A 14,639-nucleotide genomic window follows, 5' to 3' on the forward strand; every position below is an offset into this window, starting at 1 on the left:
CAGAATACACAGTACTCCATCGAGCAAACTAATCACGCACTTTACCTGGTAGAAAGACGACATAGGCATAAGAAGAGGAGAGAAAGGAGAGACAGAAAGAGGAACAAGGGAACGAAAGTTGAGGGTATATAGGTGAAAAGCCTTATGGGACTGAGAGAGGGCAGATCAAGAGATACAGTAGTAGATCTAAAAGCTAGTGAGATGCCCAAATGACTACGGCCTACATAGGCAGCTGTCTTCTAAAGGTGCAGTCACATTTATCCGTTGTTTGCCAAAATTTCATAGGTGAAATCCTGGCATTCTAAAAGGAATCCAAAAATTGGGGATTTTGGCATGAGGCTGAAAAAGTTCCCCATGCAGAAAGCTATTTTTTTTTTAAAAAAGTGACTTCTGTGTTAACTTTGATTTATATATAGCTACAATACTGACAATAGACAATGGACTTTTTTTGCTAATGCGAACACGCCTCAAGGCAGCATCTTAACTGATATTTGAACCTCACAAGTGACATAAATGGTAACACAAATAGCACTTCTTATGCAAGGCTAAGGAAGAAAATGTAGAAAAAATCTCTCTTTTTTTAAACTATAAACAGAAATACTCAAACAAAAATCTGTTAACTTATTTAACTCAATTACAAATATTCTATAAAATAATACTAATAAACTCATATATTACTGTTTAAAACTTCGGGGTCGGTATCAAATAATAGAATAAAAACAGTAAAATTGTGAAATATTATTACAATTAAAAGTAACTGTTTTCTCTTTGAATATACAGTGCCCTCCAAAAGTATTGGGACAGTAAAGACAAAATTGCTCTGTTGGCTGTGGAGTCAAGACATTTACAAATATGATTAAAAGATGAATATGAGACAAAACTACAGAATGTCACATTTTATTATTAGCCGTTTCAACACATACATGTTTTACCAAATAAAAAGAACAGCACTTTTAGAGTTCATCCCACTCATTGATGTGAGCATAAATATTGGGACAGTTGAACATAAGGCAGATATAAAAGATTAAAAGCTATTATTTAGTTGCAGATCCCTTGCGCACAATCACAGCAGTGAGTCTGTGACCCATAGACATCACCAGACTCTTGGTCTCATCCTTTGAAATGCTTTTCCCAGCCTTTAATGCAGCCAATTCCAATTGTTGCTTGTTTTGGGGAGTTTCTGCCTTTACTCTCCTCTCCAGCTGGTGAAATTAATGTTCAATTGGATTTAAATCTGGAAATTGACTTGGGCAATCTAAGACTTTCCATTTCTTTGCCCTTATAAATTCCTTGACTGGACTGGCAGGATTCATATTCACAGCTTTTATGATTTGTCAGTCATCAACTACTGTTGTTTTCTCAGCAGATCAGGTCGTTGTTGGTTGCTGGTGTCGCTGGTTGTTTCCAAACTCTTGATTTCTCCATGCCCTTTGTTTTTGTTAGAGCTCTAACTGACTTCCTCTTTTCTTTTAGCATCCAAATTGCTTGCTTTTCTCTCAAAGTCAGCTCCCTCGTCTTCATCCTGGTTTGTGTATCATCATCGAATGCTAGATTCAGAAAACAGAAGTGATGGATATAACTGATACGACACATTCCCTGCTTTTAATATCTGAAGAATTAATGCAGCAGGACACAGCTGATCACTTAGAAAGACCTGTGAGGCAACTGTTCAAATACTTATGCTCACATCAGATAGAGGGATGAAACTCTAAAAGCGCTGAACTTCTTAGCTGGTAAAACATGTATGTGTTGAATCACCCAATAATAAAATGTGACATTCTGTAGTTTTGTCTCATATTCATCTTTTAATCATATTTGTAAATGTCTTGACTCCACAGCCAACAGAGCAATTTTGTCTTTACTGTTCCAATACTTTTGGACAGCACTGTATTTTAAAATGTAATTTATTCCTGTGAAGACAAAGCTGAATTTTCAGCATCATTACTCTTCAGTGTCACATGATCCTTCAGAAATCATTCTAAGGGTGACGTCACATTTGCCTTTGTATGGTGAAATACTGCGAGCAAAATGGTGTCATCTCAATAGAAATCCGCCAGTTTGTAACTTATCGTGAGGAACACGAGGCAAAACATTTCCCAATGCAGATTCACGTGTAATGTGCAGCATTGACCAGTATGAAGCTGCAAATTATTTTGTGACAATATAAATGTCTGTACTATCACTTTTGATAAATTTAATGCATCCTTGATGAATAAAAGTATATATTTCTTTAAAAGAAAAATCTTACTGACCAATGGTAGTTTGGCGTTTGTATATTGCTAGGCTACTGGCATGATGCTCTAATAAGTATAACAATGCAGCCCACAAAAATTGGGTAAAATAGTGAATTTTTAATTAGATTTATATATTTTATTAGTACTTTTCAATAAAATATAGTATCTATATAATCAACAAATATTTGGAGTTTGTTGCAGTGCATTCTTAGATTGCTTAAAAGAAAGTATCTGTGGAGACTGCATAATTAAGTTTGCTACTTTTTGGAACGGTCTTCATGTCAGGAGCTTGCCAACGATGCCTTAAAAAGTGCTGCCTCTGTGGGATGCTCATAAGATTTTGGAACGAGCGAATACGTGTGTGATCTTCCCCTCTTGCTTTCTTGTTAGTCTCGTGAACACACACAGACTCCATCATTTAGCCATCAGTTTGTTTATCTACGCAGCCATTTGCCAAGATTAGCCCATAAACTGTGACCGCCTGTCACAATTAGCACTAACCCAGTCAAACTCATTTCACTCCCACTCGATCCTGTCCATCTCTCCGCGCAAGATAAAACCCTCTTCACACTCCCCATGTCGCACATTCCCTTTCATTTCCATAGTATTGTTTTTTGTTCTATTTTCTGGTAAAAAACATTGAAAATGAAAACTATAGATTTACTTCAGAAGCAATTCTGCCCTCTGGATGTGTGCCAAAACATAAAGCACTCGTTCTGGAGAGAGTACAGACCCGTTGTTGACAATTAGGAAAGACAGGTCCAGCCAGGCCCCCCCGTCTGTCATATTTCAATACCGTAAATGTTTGTGTCGCTATCAGCAGGTTTTGCGCCCTGAATTTGCCATGCCGAGCTCGGCATGTTGTGCAGGTGTGCAAGTTCTTTGTGAATTTCTGCAGCATTGTTTGTTTGGATGTCTGTATGTCAGTGGGGGGTCGGTGTCTGTCTCTTCCTTTTGGCTGAGCACACATGTCTGAAGGGCTTCTCCCCTCCACTGAACTCTTCCACCATCCCTCCATCCCTTGTTTCCAGAGAGGCGGAGACGTGGGGGAGCTGCCGTCGCCGCCGCTCCTGCTCCGACCCAGCTTGTCTCCTAGCAACAGGGCTGTTTGGTCCGGGACCTGGGAGTGGAAACAAGAGAAGAAACAGAGTAGCAGAAAGGAGAGAGTGTTGAGGGAGAGATTAAAAGCAAAAGAGGGAAAGCTGTAATTATCCGGTGCTGCTGGAAGGAACGAGGGGCCTGGAAGAGCAGAGTAGAGATGGAGTGAGGGAAAAAGACAGTGAGGTTCTGGGTTAGAAGTGTTCATAGAGGGGGGGATATGTGAGAAATTAAGGGAATGGGGGAGGTAGAAAAAGTGTGAGGGTTTAAAAACAGCACAAGCATCCGCTTATAGAGGTGGAGGTGGAGTGAAGGAATAATTCCCCTCGCTCATTTTGTTGATCTGCTCATTTCGGGCCGTTTTTCACTGTGTTGGAAATGGTGCCCTCCTGCCTGGTCTATTAATGGAAATTGAGCAATGTTTTAGCAATAAAAAATGCACAAAACAGTGCAAAAATCATGGAAATGTTAAAACTGCCTAACAATATAAAAGTTATGCATTGTTGGTAATATTTTTTTTTATAAATATATATTTTAAAGTTCGGATGAACTGAAAATTCACCCTAAATTTCACTTTTCTTTTTTTAAATTTATGTCATAGATCTTATCATGAATGATTCATTCATGCACATCTTTTTATGTTTATTTATTTTTGGACCTTGTAATTATTAATTTAAATACACATGTGGAGATGATGCTCATAGAGCGTGGGAATATTGAACAGAGTTCAAGTCCCCAACCTACTTTATTTATTTATTTATTTTTGATATTTCGTTTTACTTGGATGTTTCATTTCATTTTAACAGTGTGGTCACATTAGTGAAATTTAAGCAAAACTTTTGCAAGCAAAACAGGTCCATTGTCAGTTGTCAGTAGTGTAGAAAATGTAAAGCACTTTCAAACCAATCAGCTTTTTGTTGGTCACCAACTTGATCCTGAGTGAAATATGTGTGGGGAAATTTCACCTTTACCTAAAACTCACAATCACCCAGATTCCTTTTGAAATGACTGGGTTTTACCCATGAAATTTGGTGGTGATAAATGTGACCACACCTTATGTTGACATCTGGCTAATCTGGCTAGCATCTACCAAAAGATGAACAAATTTACACCCTAAATACTGTTCAAAATACTGAGCTTGATTGTGCACGCTGCCTGTTGATGTCAACAAAAAATGTATGTGCAGCATTTGTAGACTTTTTGATGAACATTGTTCAGTAAATATATAAATAACAACAGTATTTATTTATTGGTTGAAAAAAAATGCACATCTATAAACTAATTTACTATTTTCAACCATTCCATCAGATACCATTGTTGTACTTCCAACCAAATGTTGCACAGGATTGTGGGATATCACAGAGAGTGAAGGATGCATTTATGCTGCCTTCAGAAAATCCACCAGATGAGGCCATCTCAGAACACAGAAACCTAAATTTGCACTAGGTATGATGCACTGCCCACCTAGGATTTTGGCAGCCATTATGTCTTCATTTTTGATGCAATAAAATTGTACTTGATTTATATCCATGCATGTGATGCCATGTTGCACTGGCACAAAGAAAATGCTAATATCGGGCTGTGAGCATGTGTGCAGGACAGCCTACTTTTACCCTCTCAGGGTTGGGTGACTTTGACCCTGTGCAGGCGGTGGGGGAAGGGGGAACTTTCTCTGTCCAATCCTCAATGCCTTGAGGTGTGCCCTGTGTGTTAGTACGGGCATGCGCGAGTGTCCTGTCTGCTGCGCCTGAAGGTGCTGCGCTGACCCCCTCCCTCCCGTGTCCCACATTGATGCGTGTGGTTGGGCTGCTGCTGTCACACGCACTATCGTCCCAGGCCGCTGATGTGCCCCGCAACGCTGGGAAAGGGGGGGTGGGGGGTTGAAGGCTGGGCAGCATCATGCTAAAGCAGCATGAATCTCTAACACACACACATTTGCAGAGTCTGGCACACGTGTCCTATCTCCTGAAGTTAATGTAGTGGAGTGGAATCCAGCAGTAAACATGTGTGAGCATGTGCCACATTACTGCAGAGGCTCGCCGCATGTCAGAATGCATAGTTCCATGTTTAGTGTAGAACTATTCTTATACCATAACATGATGATTTGAGAGTGTAATATAAGTAATCATTAACAGTAAAATGATGGGAGTCAGTGAGATGCTGTTTTGCCGATACAACCTTGCTGCCATGGTAACCCCCATGGCCCTGTACCGGGTGGTGGAGGGGACTGAGTGGGGGATGTGGTGGAGGCGAAGAACATCACTGCATGTGACGCGGGCGATGAGAGGAATAGAAGATGATGATTTCAGTTAGCTAGTCCAACTTTGACTTGGAGGTTCTGTGTGTGTCACATGACCCTGCTGCCCCACACACCTACCCAAGAGTCCAGTAGCGGTTACCGTGGTAACGAGGCTGGCCCTCCTATGGGAACTGGATCCCCAAACTAACATTTACTGCTCTAAACCTGATGCTGTGCGAAACAAACAGAATGTGTGAAATATGTTTCTCAATACTTTTAAAGTATGAAGGGGCCATATATATACTGTCATACTTAATACACAAAAGGTCATGATATAACCATATATTATGGAAAAGAACCTATTCATTGCCATTAAAATGAAATAACTGAATTGCTCATTTTAGAAGAAAATTTCAAATGGCACCTAGAGGCTTTTGCATCTGAACTCTTCGTATATATATATATATATATATATATATATATATATATATATATATAAAATCAGTAATCAAACAGTATCATAGCTCAGTATCAGATGACATCATTGAACCATGATCCTGTTTAAACAAGATTTTTTTTTTTTATCAAGTTGGTGTTCTTTTTTTGCTATTATACAGGTAAAATCTTTTTAGATGTTTGTTTTGTGGTTATTTTGAGTGCATTGTGTCTGCCATCTGTTTCTGCCATGATCAGACTCTTTACCCTTGAGGAAAATATCTCGTCTCTCTAGCCCTGCTCCTCATATGGGAGAGGTGAGACTCTCCCCAGAATTCCTCTTTCAGCACTCTTAAAAGTCCCTCTGAGAATCAAAGCTTTTGTAGTTTCTCTGTACTGCAGAATTGTTTTTAGCTAGCCTTTTTAAAGGATTAGTTAATTCCAGATCATATAATTTCCTGATAATTTACTAACCCCCATGTCATCCAAGATGTTCATGTCTTTTTTTCGTAAGTCAAAAAGAAATGAAGGTTTTGAGGAGAACATTCAAGGATTTTTCTATATAATGGGGACCAATGGGTTGAAGGTCAAAACTGCAGCTTCAGTTCAAAGACAAACATTTGTGGTTAAAAAAAGTATATATGTTTTCTTTTTCTTTTTTTTAGAAAATTACAGATCATTTCACTAATTAAGCCTTATTCCTCAACTGGGATTGTGTAGAGCCCTTTGAAGCTGCATTGAAACTGCAATTTGCACCTTCAACCCGTTGGTCCCCATTGAAGTACTCTATATGGAAAAAAATCCTGGAATCTTTTCCTCAAAAAACTTAAAGCTGCAGTCCATAACATTTTTTTTGTTAAAAATGATCCAAAATCAATTTTTGGTAAAGTACGTAACCATCTCAGCTAGTGGGCTATATTGCACTTGAGGATGCTGCAGGTGGCAGATTAATAGTCTTGTATAATAGTCTTGTAATCACTGACCTTTATTTTAAGGTCCAATTCTCGCTATTAACAGACCATTAACTACGACTTTTGCCTCAAACTCCTAATTTGCTTTTAGTTGTTAAGTTTAGGTATTGGGTAGGATTAGGGATGTAGAATATGGTCATGCAGAATATGTGCTTTATAAGTACTAAAAAACAGCCAATATGTTAATTATAGGCATGCTAATTAATAGTTAATATAAAGTCAGAATTGGTCCATATACTAAAGTGTTTTCAAAAATTTCAATTCATTACAAAAATAAATATTAAAAAATTATATATATTAAAAAAAAAAATACATGCACCTATAAAAAAAGATGCAAATGATATTTTTGCCAGTAGCCTGTATCAGTTGACAGTAGTGCTGGTCTCATACATTAGGTGATCTTTGGTGCTTCAATGATTAAATTCCACTTTGCAAATGTCTCATCCAAACTGTATTCATAAATAAATTTGCCATTAAGGTGGATTTTTTTTGCCTTTTATTAATAGGATAGTAGTGAGACAGGAAGCAAAGTGGGAGAGAGAGGGGGGATGGGATTGGTCCATGAGCCGGGACTTGAACACGGGATGCCTGAAGCGCAATGGCGCTACATTTCGTAGCACTGCCCATAAGGCTATCGCGCCAACAAGGTCTTTTTCTATCATTTACAGCTAAACAAGTCTGGTATTGAACACACACTTGTTCTGGCCCTGTAATTTTAACCAGTCACACTGAACAGAATGAAAATCTGTCATGAAACTCTAGATGGCAGTAGCAAGTTCCTGTACTTGCTTTGCAGCAGCAGCAGCAATACTCTACAACAACAGCAATAACAACAGCAGCAGTGTAGCAGATCTATTCCGCCAAGACCAAATACATTAACATTGTCATATCCATTACCATGTTAAAATCTTACAAGAGTTGTCATGATTGAAATATTTTAATGTCAAAATAGGTAAATAAATTAAACCTGTTGAACGAAGTAAAAATCATTTTAAAAAGGAAATATATTTCAAAAGATAAAATAGGCATCTATAATCATATTTCCAAAACACTGTTGTTTTACAGCACAGAATTATGTGCTGTGATAATCACTATTTGACTTGAGAATATGTTTGTCAGTCTGTTATGATTATACAATGGTATAATAAAGTATAACATCATTTTTGCTTGTGTGAAATTGCTTAAGTATATGAAATAAGTCTACTTTTTTGTGTGATTTCAGTGTGTGGACAGGGGCTCTGGGCCGGAGAACTCCTCTCTTAAGAGGGTCGCTGTGGTGGAGGACTTCTATGACATCATCTATGCCATGCATGTGGAGATCAGCTCCGACCCGGCCAAAGCACCCAAACACGCCGGACAGAAGAAAACGTATAAAGCGGTGAGGAAAGCAAGGAACTTCTTTCTCATAATCTCTGATCAGACATGGAAGTATGTTTAGATTTAATACCCCGTGTGGCCCTTTTTTGACCGGGTGTATCTGTCTGTCACTTAAAGTGTCCCTTACTCTGTCAGTTTGATTTATTTCCTCTGTGATTCTCATGAACAGAAGCGAGCAGCTCCTGCTGTGTGTTGTCCTGGTGTGATTTGTAGCAGAGAATTGCTGGCCTCTGTGAATTTTTCGGTGAATCAGTCAGAATACGCCAACATTACCTATTAAATGAAAGCTGGAGGCTATATAGAACTTTTCTTTTTCTTTTCTTTTCTTTTCTTTCTTTCTTTCTTTCTGCATTTCTTTCTGCCTTTATTTTATTTATCATTTTTTCCTTTCAATCACATTTTTATTTATCTTATTTTTTCTCTGTTTGCATTTATGTGCATTTTTCTTCATTTTTGCCGTTTTTATTTTTTCTGCATTTATTTATGCATTTCTTCCTTTCTTCATGCATTTTTTTCACACCTTTCTTTCTTTATGTATTTCCTCGTGTATTTCTTTCTTCATGCATTTATTTTCTTCTTTATACATTTATTTCTTTATTTATGCATTTATTTATGTATTTCTGCATCTTTCTTTCTTTTTTCTTTCTTCATGCATTTTCCTTCATGCGTTTTTTTCTTTATTTATACATTTCTTTCTTTCTTTCATTAATTATTTTTCTTCATTTCTTTCTTTCTTTCTTTCTTTTGCTGTCTAATTTGTTTCTTTCTGAATTTATTTTCTGTCTGCATTTTTTTTCTGAATTAAATTTTTCTTTCTGTTTTCTTTTTTTCTAAATTTTTTTTCATTTTTTCCCATATGTTCAGATTTTTTCCTCTCTTTTGTATTGTGTATTTCTGCATTTTCTTTCTATTCTGCTTACACTTTCTTTCTGTCTTTCTTCTCTGCATTGTTGTAGGCAGAGATGAGGATCAGCTCATATTTAGAAGATATAGGTCTGCGGGAAACATCTTTAGAACTCTGTATCACACATGTAAACATGGGAAGTAAGAGTGACATGGGCCGCTCTCACCTGGTCTGGTGGTGGTGCTGAGGTCCACAGGTCCAGTGCTGCTGCCCTCTCTTGGACAGTTTTAAAAGTGCATGTTTGCTCTCGCATGCATTTACAGTTAGTATCTTTTACATACAAGGTATTACTAATAAAATCATAAATAAGCGTGTTTTTGGTTTTGTTATAATAATAATTTCTGCTATATGTTTTATACACTCACACATATTGTGTCCTCTACACTGCTCCTTGTTCCTATCGTGCTTGACAGCTTCTGGTCTATGAGGGGAGGGCAGGGCCTTGAGTAGAGGATTTGTGTGCCTGCTCCTCTTAGGATCTCCGGGAGGAATCAGGGTGCTGGAAAAGAGAAAGCTCAGGTTTTCTGTCTGTTGTATCACTGCAGCCGTGGGGTTTGTGTGTTTATTTCAGCTTCTGCCTTCGTAATGCACACGCGAACATGCTATACCCTCCAGCTGTGGTTCCATGGCCGCCCATGCTTGTTTGTTAGAGCCTCATGGGAGATTAGAGAGACACAAGGGACTTTCAATGTGGGGGTGTACTTTCTCTATTTCTTTGTCCAGTTTAATGGCAAAAAGGTGGAGGAGGGAGAAACTAAACAGGTGTGAAGGAAGGAAGGGTTAAAGTAAAAAAAGACAGATTAATATGAATTGATGAATTGTATAAGGGAGAAAAAAAAAAGATTTTCAGATGGCAGCAGCTACATAGGTTTGTGTACATGACATGATTTGAATCTTACTGTGTGTGTGTGTGGGACAGAGAAATGTTTTGACAAGGACAATTATGAGCACTCTAACACAATTATTTTAGTTAATTATTTTATCCTTTATATAGACATACAGTAGAAAGTGAGAGAGAGGGAGGTGTGTGTATGTGTGTGCTCTTCGAATGTAAAGATATCAACATGATAGTCCCCCTGGGATTATTAGTCCTGGACTTGATGACAGTATTGTAATAAAACATCTAAGCATTCACACTCTGTCTGCAAACTAATCATCTCTTCTGTTTGCATTTACTGCCTCACTACAGCTCTCTGCTCAGAATGGGAATAAAACATTGTTACTCTGCCCCTATGATAGATATAAGATTTCTCAAATATGCAAAATGTTAGGGAAAAGGTTGCTAAGTTTACACTCACATATAATTAATTATAATGCAAGTTAAAATAACCAGTATGACACTTGAAATTTAGCGTTTATTCACCAACATTACATCACCAGTAATGGTTTCACAACTTGTCTAAACTTTACAATCAATGCTATTGGAATGAATGTATGAATGAATGAAGACTATGATTGAAGACACACATAAGAAAAAATTACTGATGGCGATTACTTGAGCACTTCTCTTGTAAAAGGCAATACAACTTTTAAGTAATAACAGCTAAATGATTACTTGTGCACATCCCCTGCACATCCTCTGTCAAATTTAAAACAATAAATACATAAATTAATGAACATTTTGCATAGACTAAAAAAATAATAAGATTTTAACATTTTAGGTAATAGCAGCTAAGTACTCCAAATCAAATACCCACAAATGAAAATAATAAATAAAAAATAAATAATGAATGCTTTTCTTTCTGTCTGCCTTTTTAATTGTTGCTATAATTTCTTATCTGAAAACATTTTACCATATATTAAGCACAAAGGCACTTCTGAGCATGAATTCTTTAACACTCTGAGTTTGGATTTAATCAAAAGTGAAGTTTAATAAGGTGTGTGTTTGTGTGTCAGATTGCAGAGACGTATGCATTCCTGCCCAGAGAGGCAGTGACCCGTTTTCTGATGAGCTGTGGAGAATGTCAGAAGAGGATGCACATCAGCCCCAGCGGAGCAGAGTTCAAAGGTATCACACCCCACACACACAAACCAACCTGGATCACTTCAGATAAGTAGGTTTTATTTACAGTTAGTTTTATGGCTTTATGTATTAACTCCAAGGTCAGTTTGTGAACTCATTGATTCTAATCCAAAAAATGACAAACTATAAACTATTAATTCCCGTATATTTATACATATTCAAACCCATAATGCTTCATTGGATAACTCATTGTCTTTGTTAAGAAAACCCCCTCTCATCCCTTTTGTCCCCTGCCCACCCTGTAACGAGCACCCCCCGTCGCACCAGCCTGAAGCTAATGAAACCCCCCTGACCACACCTCCTCCCACACACACACACATCTCAACACCCTCTGATTAGGCTGCAGTCACTGGAGTGTCCTGTTAGCCTCCCTACACACTGCAATTAGCCCAATTACAGGCCTTTTAACAAAGAAAATGCCTCTGAAACCAGATTATTTCTACAGAGAGAGAGAGGGATTGTGGGTGGAATCCATTGGGGAGGAATGTGATTGGGAAATTTTCACTGGGAAGAAGAAAATTAATTTTTTTGTCCTTTTTGGAGAAACTGCAATCCCAGTTAGTCCGACCCCAGCAGTGCGGGATGCCAATCAGAAGAACTGCTCTCAAACGTCCCGCTTGCTGAGATAAAGCGATAGGCAACACCTAGAGCTGTCAAAGCGTTGTGTCAACGTTGGGCTTAGGTTGGGTGTTGTTCATAAAGAGAGCAACTAATTGGCTTCTTGCCCATGGGGTGCACATAACCCCCCTCCCCCCCTCCCTCCCTCCAGCCGTCCGTACGAAAGTTCAGTGCTGAATTATTCAGAGTAATTAATTACTGTACACTCGCTTGTCTTTAATTGACACTCAGGCTGTGGTTGATATTGGGTCTTTTATCCACATATCTGCTGTTGCTGCCTTGCGGTTTCATGCGTAATTTATATATAGATACATACAGAAGAAGTGATATTAGTAGCACATGTTGAGGATGTGGTGAAATCATGTCAACACACCTTTTTCCTAACTCTTTCTTCAGCTGACAGATGCACAGTGTAATGGCTAAATATAAGCTAATTATTGGTTTTTGTTTAGCTCAACATCCTCTTGCTTCGTTCTTTGATTAAACTAATGTTAACATGCTAAGGCACATTTTAAGTAATGTTTGTGTTATTTGAGATTTAATTTAAAGATAATATATTGTAATACATTTTAAGTTTTTAAACATATTTACAAAAGAGTTACAAATAAATGGATGATATACAAGTTTCAATTACATAAAAAATTACATTAAAGTTACCATGTTTTACCATGTTTCAAAGACAGTGGAAGTAATTATGGAATTACATATAAAGATGTATGAAGTATTACTTAAGTGGGTCAAGATTCTGCATTTAATATAAATTAACAAATTTATTAATAAACTATAATACATTTTCATTTAATTGTAAAAAATAAGCATTTAAGTGTTTGAAAACATTACATTCAGTTCACACTTAATTATAGATATAAATATAAAACCATTTCATAAATATATATTTTTTAGTTTATTTATTTATTTTTAAAGTATATTATTTCCATAGTAATCACTCTTTTTAAAAGAATGCTTAAGTTCTTTTTCATAACGGGTGGTGCTAAGCTTGTTTATGCTAGCTTGTTTGTGTGTTTTTTATTTATTTATTTTCAATTTTTTTGCAGTCTCAGTTGAAAAACTTATTGAACAACATAATTTTTTGCAGCCTGACAAAACTGGAAATCGTCTGAAAATCATTTTTGCCTGTAACCATTATTAACCATTATTACCATTGTTGGTTTTAGTGGTGATCTACTGTAGATCCTGAAGGATTTTCTTTTTTAGTTTGTTCTGGTAAATCCATATGAAATGAGAAAATGAAGTTGATCAATACACAGCAAACAGCTCATCCATTACTGTGTGTGTATATGTATAGTGAGATTATCAGCAGGTTGCTTCATGGCTCTTTTAACTCAAAGCCGATAAAATCCATAAATGAGAAGGCTGTTATATGATTAAAAATGCTTCCACATTTATGAAATCTAAAGGAAATTGTTGGGAATTCCTTATGTTTAGACCTTCAAGAAAACTTAGGAGGACCATACTGTCGGAGCACTTCTGTGTGTGAGTGCACTTAAAGGGTTACTTCACCCAAAAATGAAAATTCTGTCATAATGTAATTACTCATCCTCATGTTGTTCCAAACCTGTAAGACCTTCATTCATTTTCAGAACAGAAATCAAGATATTTTGATGAAATCTGAGAGCTTTCTGACCCTGCATAGACAGCGAGGATACTACCATATTCAAGGCCCAGAAAGGTAATAAGGACATCGTTAAAATAGTCCATGTGATATCAGTGGTTCAACCTTAATTTTATGAAGCTACAACAATACGTTTTTTGTGTGCAAAGAAAACAAATAACGACTTTATTCAACAAATTCTTCTCTATTTTAACGATGTCCTTACTACCTTTCTGGGGCTTAAACATTTTGTGAAACGACATGAGGGTGAGTAATTTATGGCAGAATTTCCATTTTTGGGTGAACTATCCCTTTAAAATTTAGTGTATATGTGTGCATAAACACACAAAACTACACACACAGACAATAAACAAGAAATGATTACTGTCAAAGCCAGAAGCATTATCATTATGATCTTCACACAAATATTCACAGTGGTTTTTCACACAAATCACAGGACATCATTGCAGTGGCTTTGGATGAAAATGTAACAGCTGCGGGTGGAGAATGGATTTAAATATCTACACATTTCTCAATGAATATTAATGCAATTTACATATGGATTTTTTTTATAATTAGGCCTTTGTTTGACACTGGCTGTGTCCAAATTCAGGGTCTGCATCCTTCGGAGTACTCATTTGAAGGATGTTACGTCACAGCGCCGCGACGAAGGCTGTCCAAATTCGTAGGATCCTTCAAATGCGGCCCACAAATACGTCCTCCTTTTCCCCGAATTGGAAGGATGGGTGTGGTGGATCCTTTCCCGTCCTACCTATCCCATAATTCTTTTCGGCAGAGCGTAATGGCGGACGAAGCGAGCGGTAGCGGAGTGGGAGAGGAGTTTCTCTGACAAAACAAGCTAAAGTTTATGCTTCGGCTCAATGAATTTGTAGGAGAAATTAGTAGAATACTTAAAAACAAATAAAAATAGGCTATAATGGCTTACCTGGATGTGACTGTCTTGTAGTCTGATATAAAAAACTCTCCGACAACGAGCAAAGAACGTATTTAATTTATTTAATTGCTTTATTTCTTCCAAAAGAATTAAAATGAGGAGAATAACTCTTTGTTTGTCCACTTTCCCGCTTCTTGCTTGGCGCTGTCACGGTTGCTAGGCGACAGGATATG

At 37.3% G+C, this 14,639-nt stretch overlaps 1 protein-coding gene across 2 annotated transcripts in view; it reads left to right on the forward strand.

The window, feature by feature from the left end:
• LOC306860746 (nucleolar protein 4-like) overlaps positions 1–14,639 on the forward strand; it is a 98,412-nt gene that overhangs the window by 9,631 nt on the left and 74,142 nt on the right. For both annotated transcript variants that reach the window (XM_079402620.1, XM_079402619.1), the window contains exons 2-3: positions 8,200–8,355; positions 11,155–11,266. In XM_079402620.1, coding sequence (XP_079258746.1) covers positions 8,200–8,355; positions 11,155–11,266 — 268 coding nt within the window. The remainder of the gene's footprint in view (positions 1–8,199; positions 8,356–11,154; positions 11,267–14,639) is intronic.

Source organism: Barbus barbus (assembly GCF_936440315.1).
Source record: "Barbus barbus genome assembly, chromosome: 41".
In the NCBI taxonomy this organism is placed as follows: domain Eukaryota; kingdom Metazoa; phylum Chordata; class Actinopteri; order Cypriniformes; family Cyprinidae; genus Barbus; species Barbus barbus.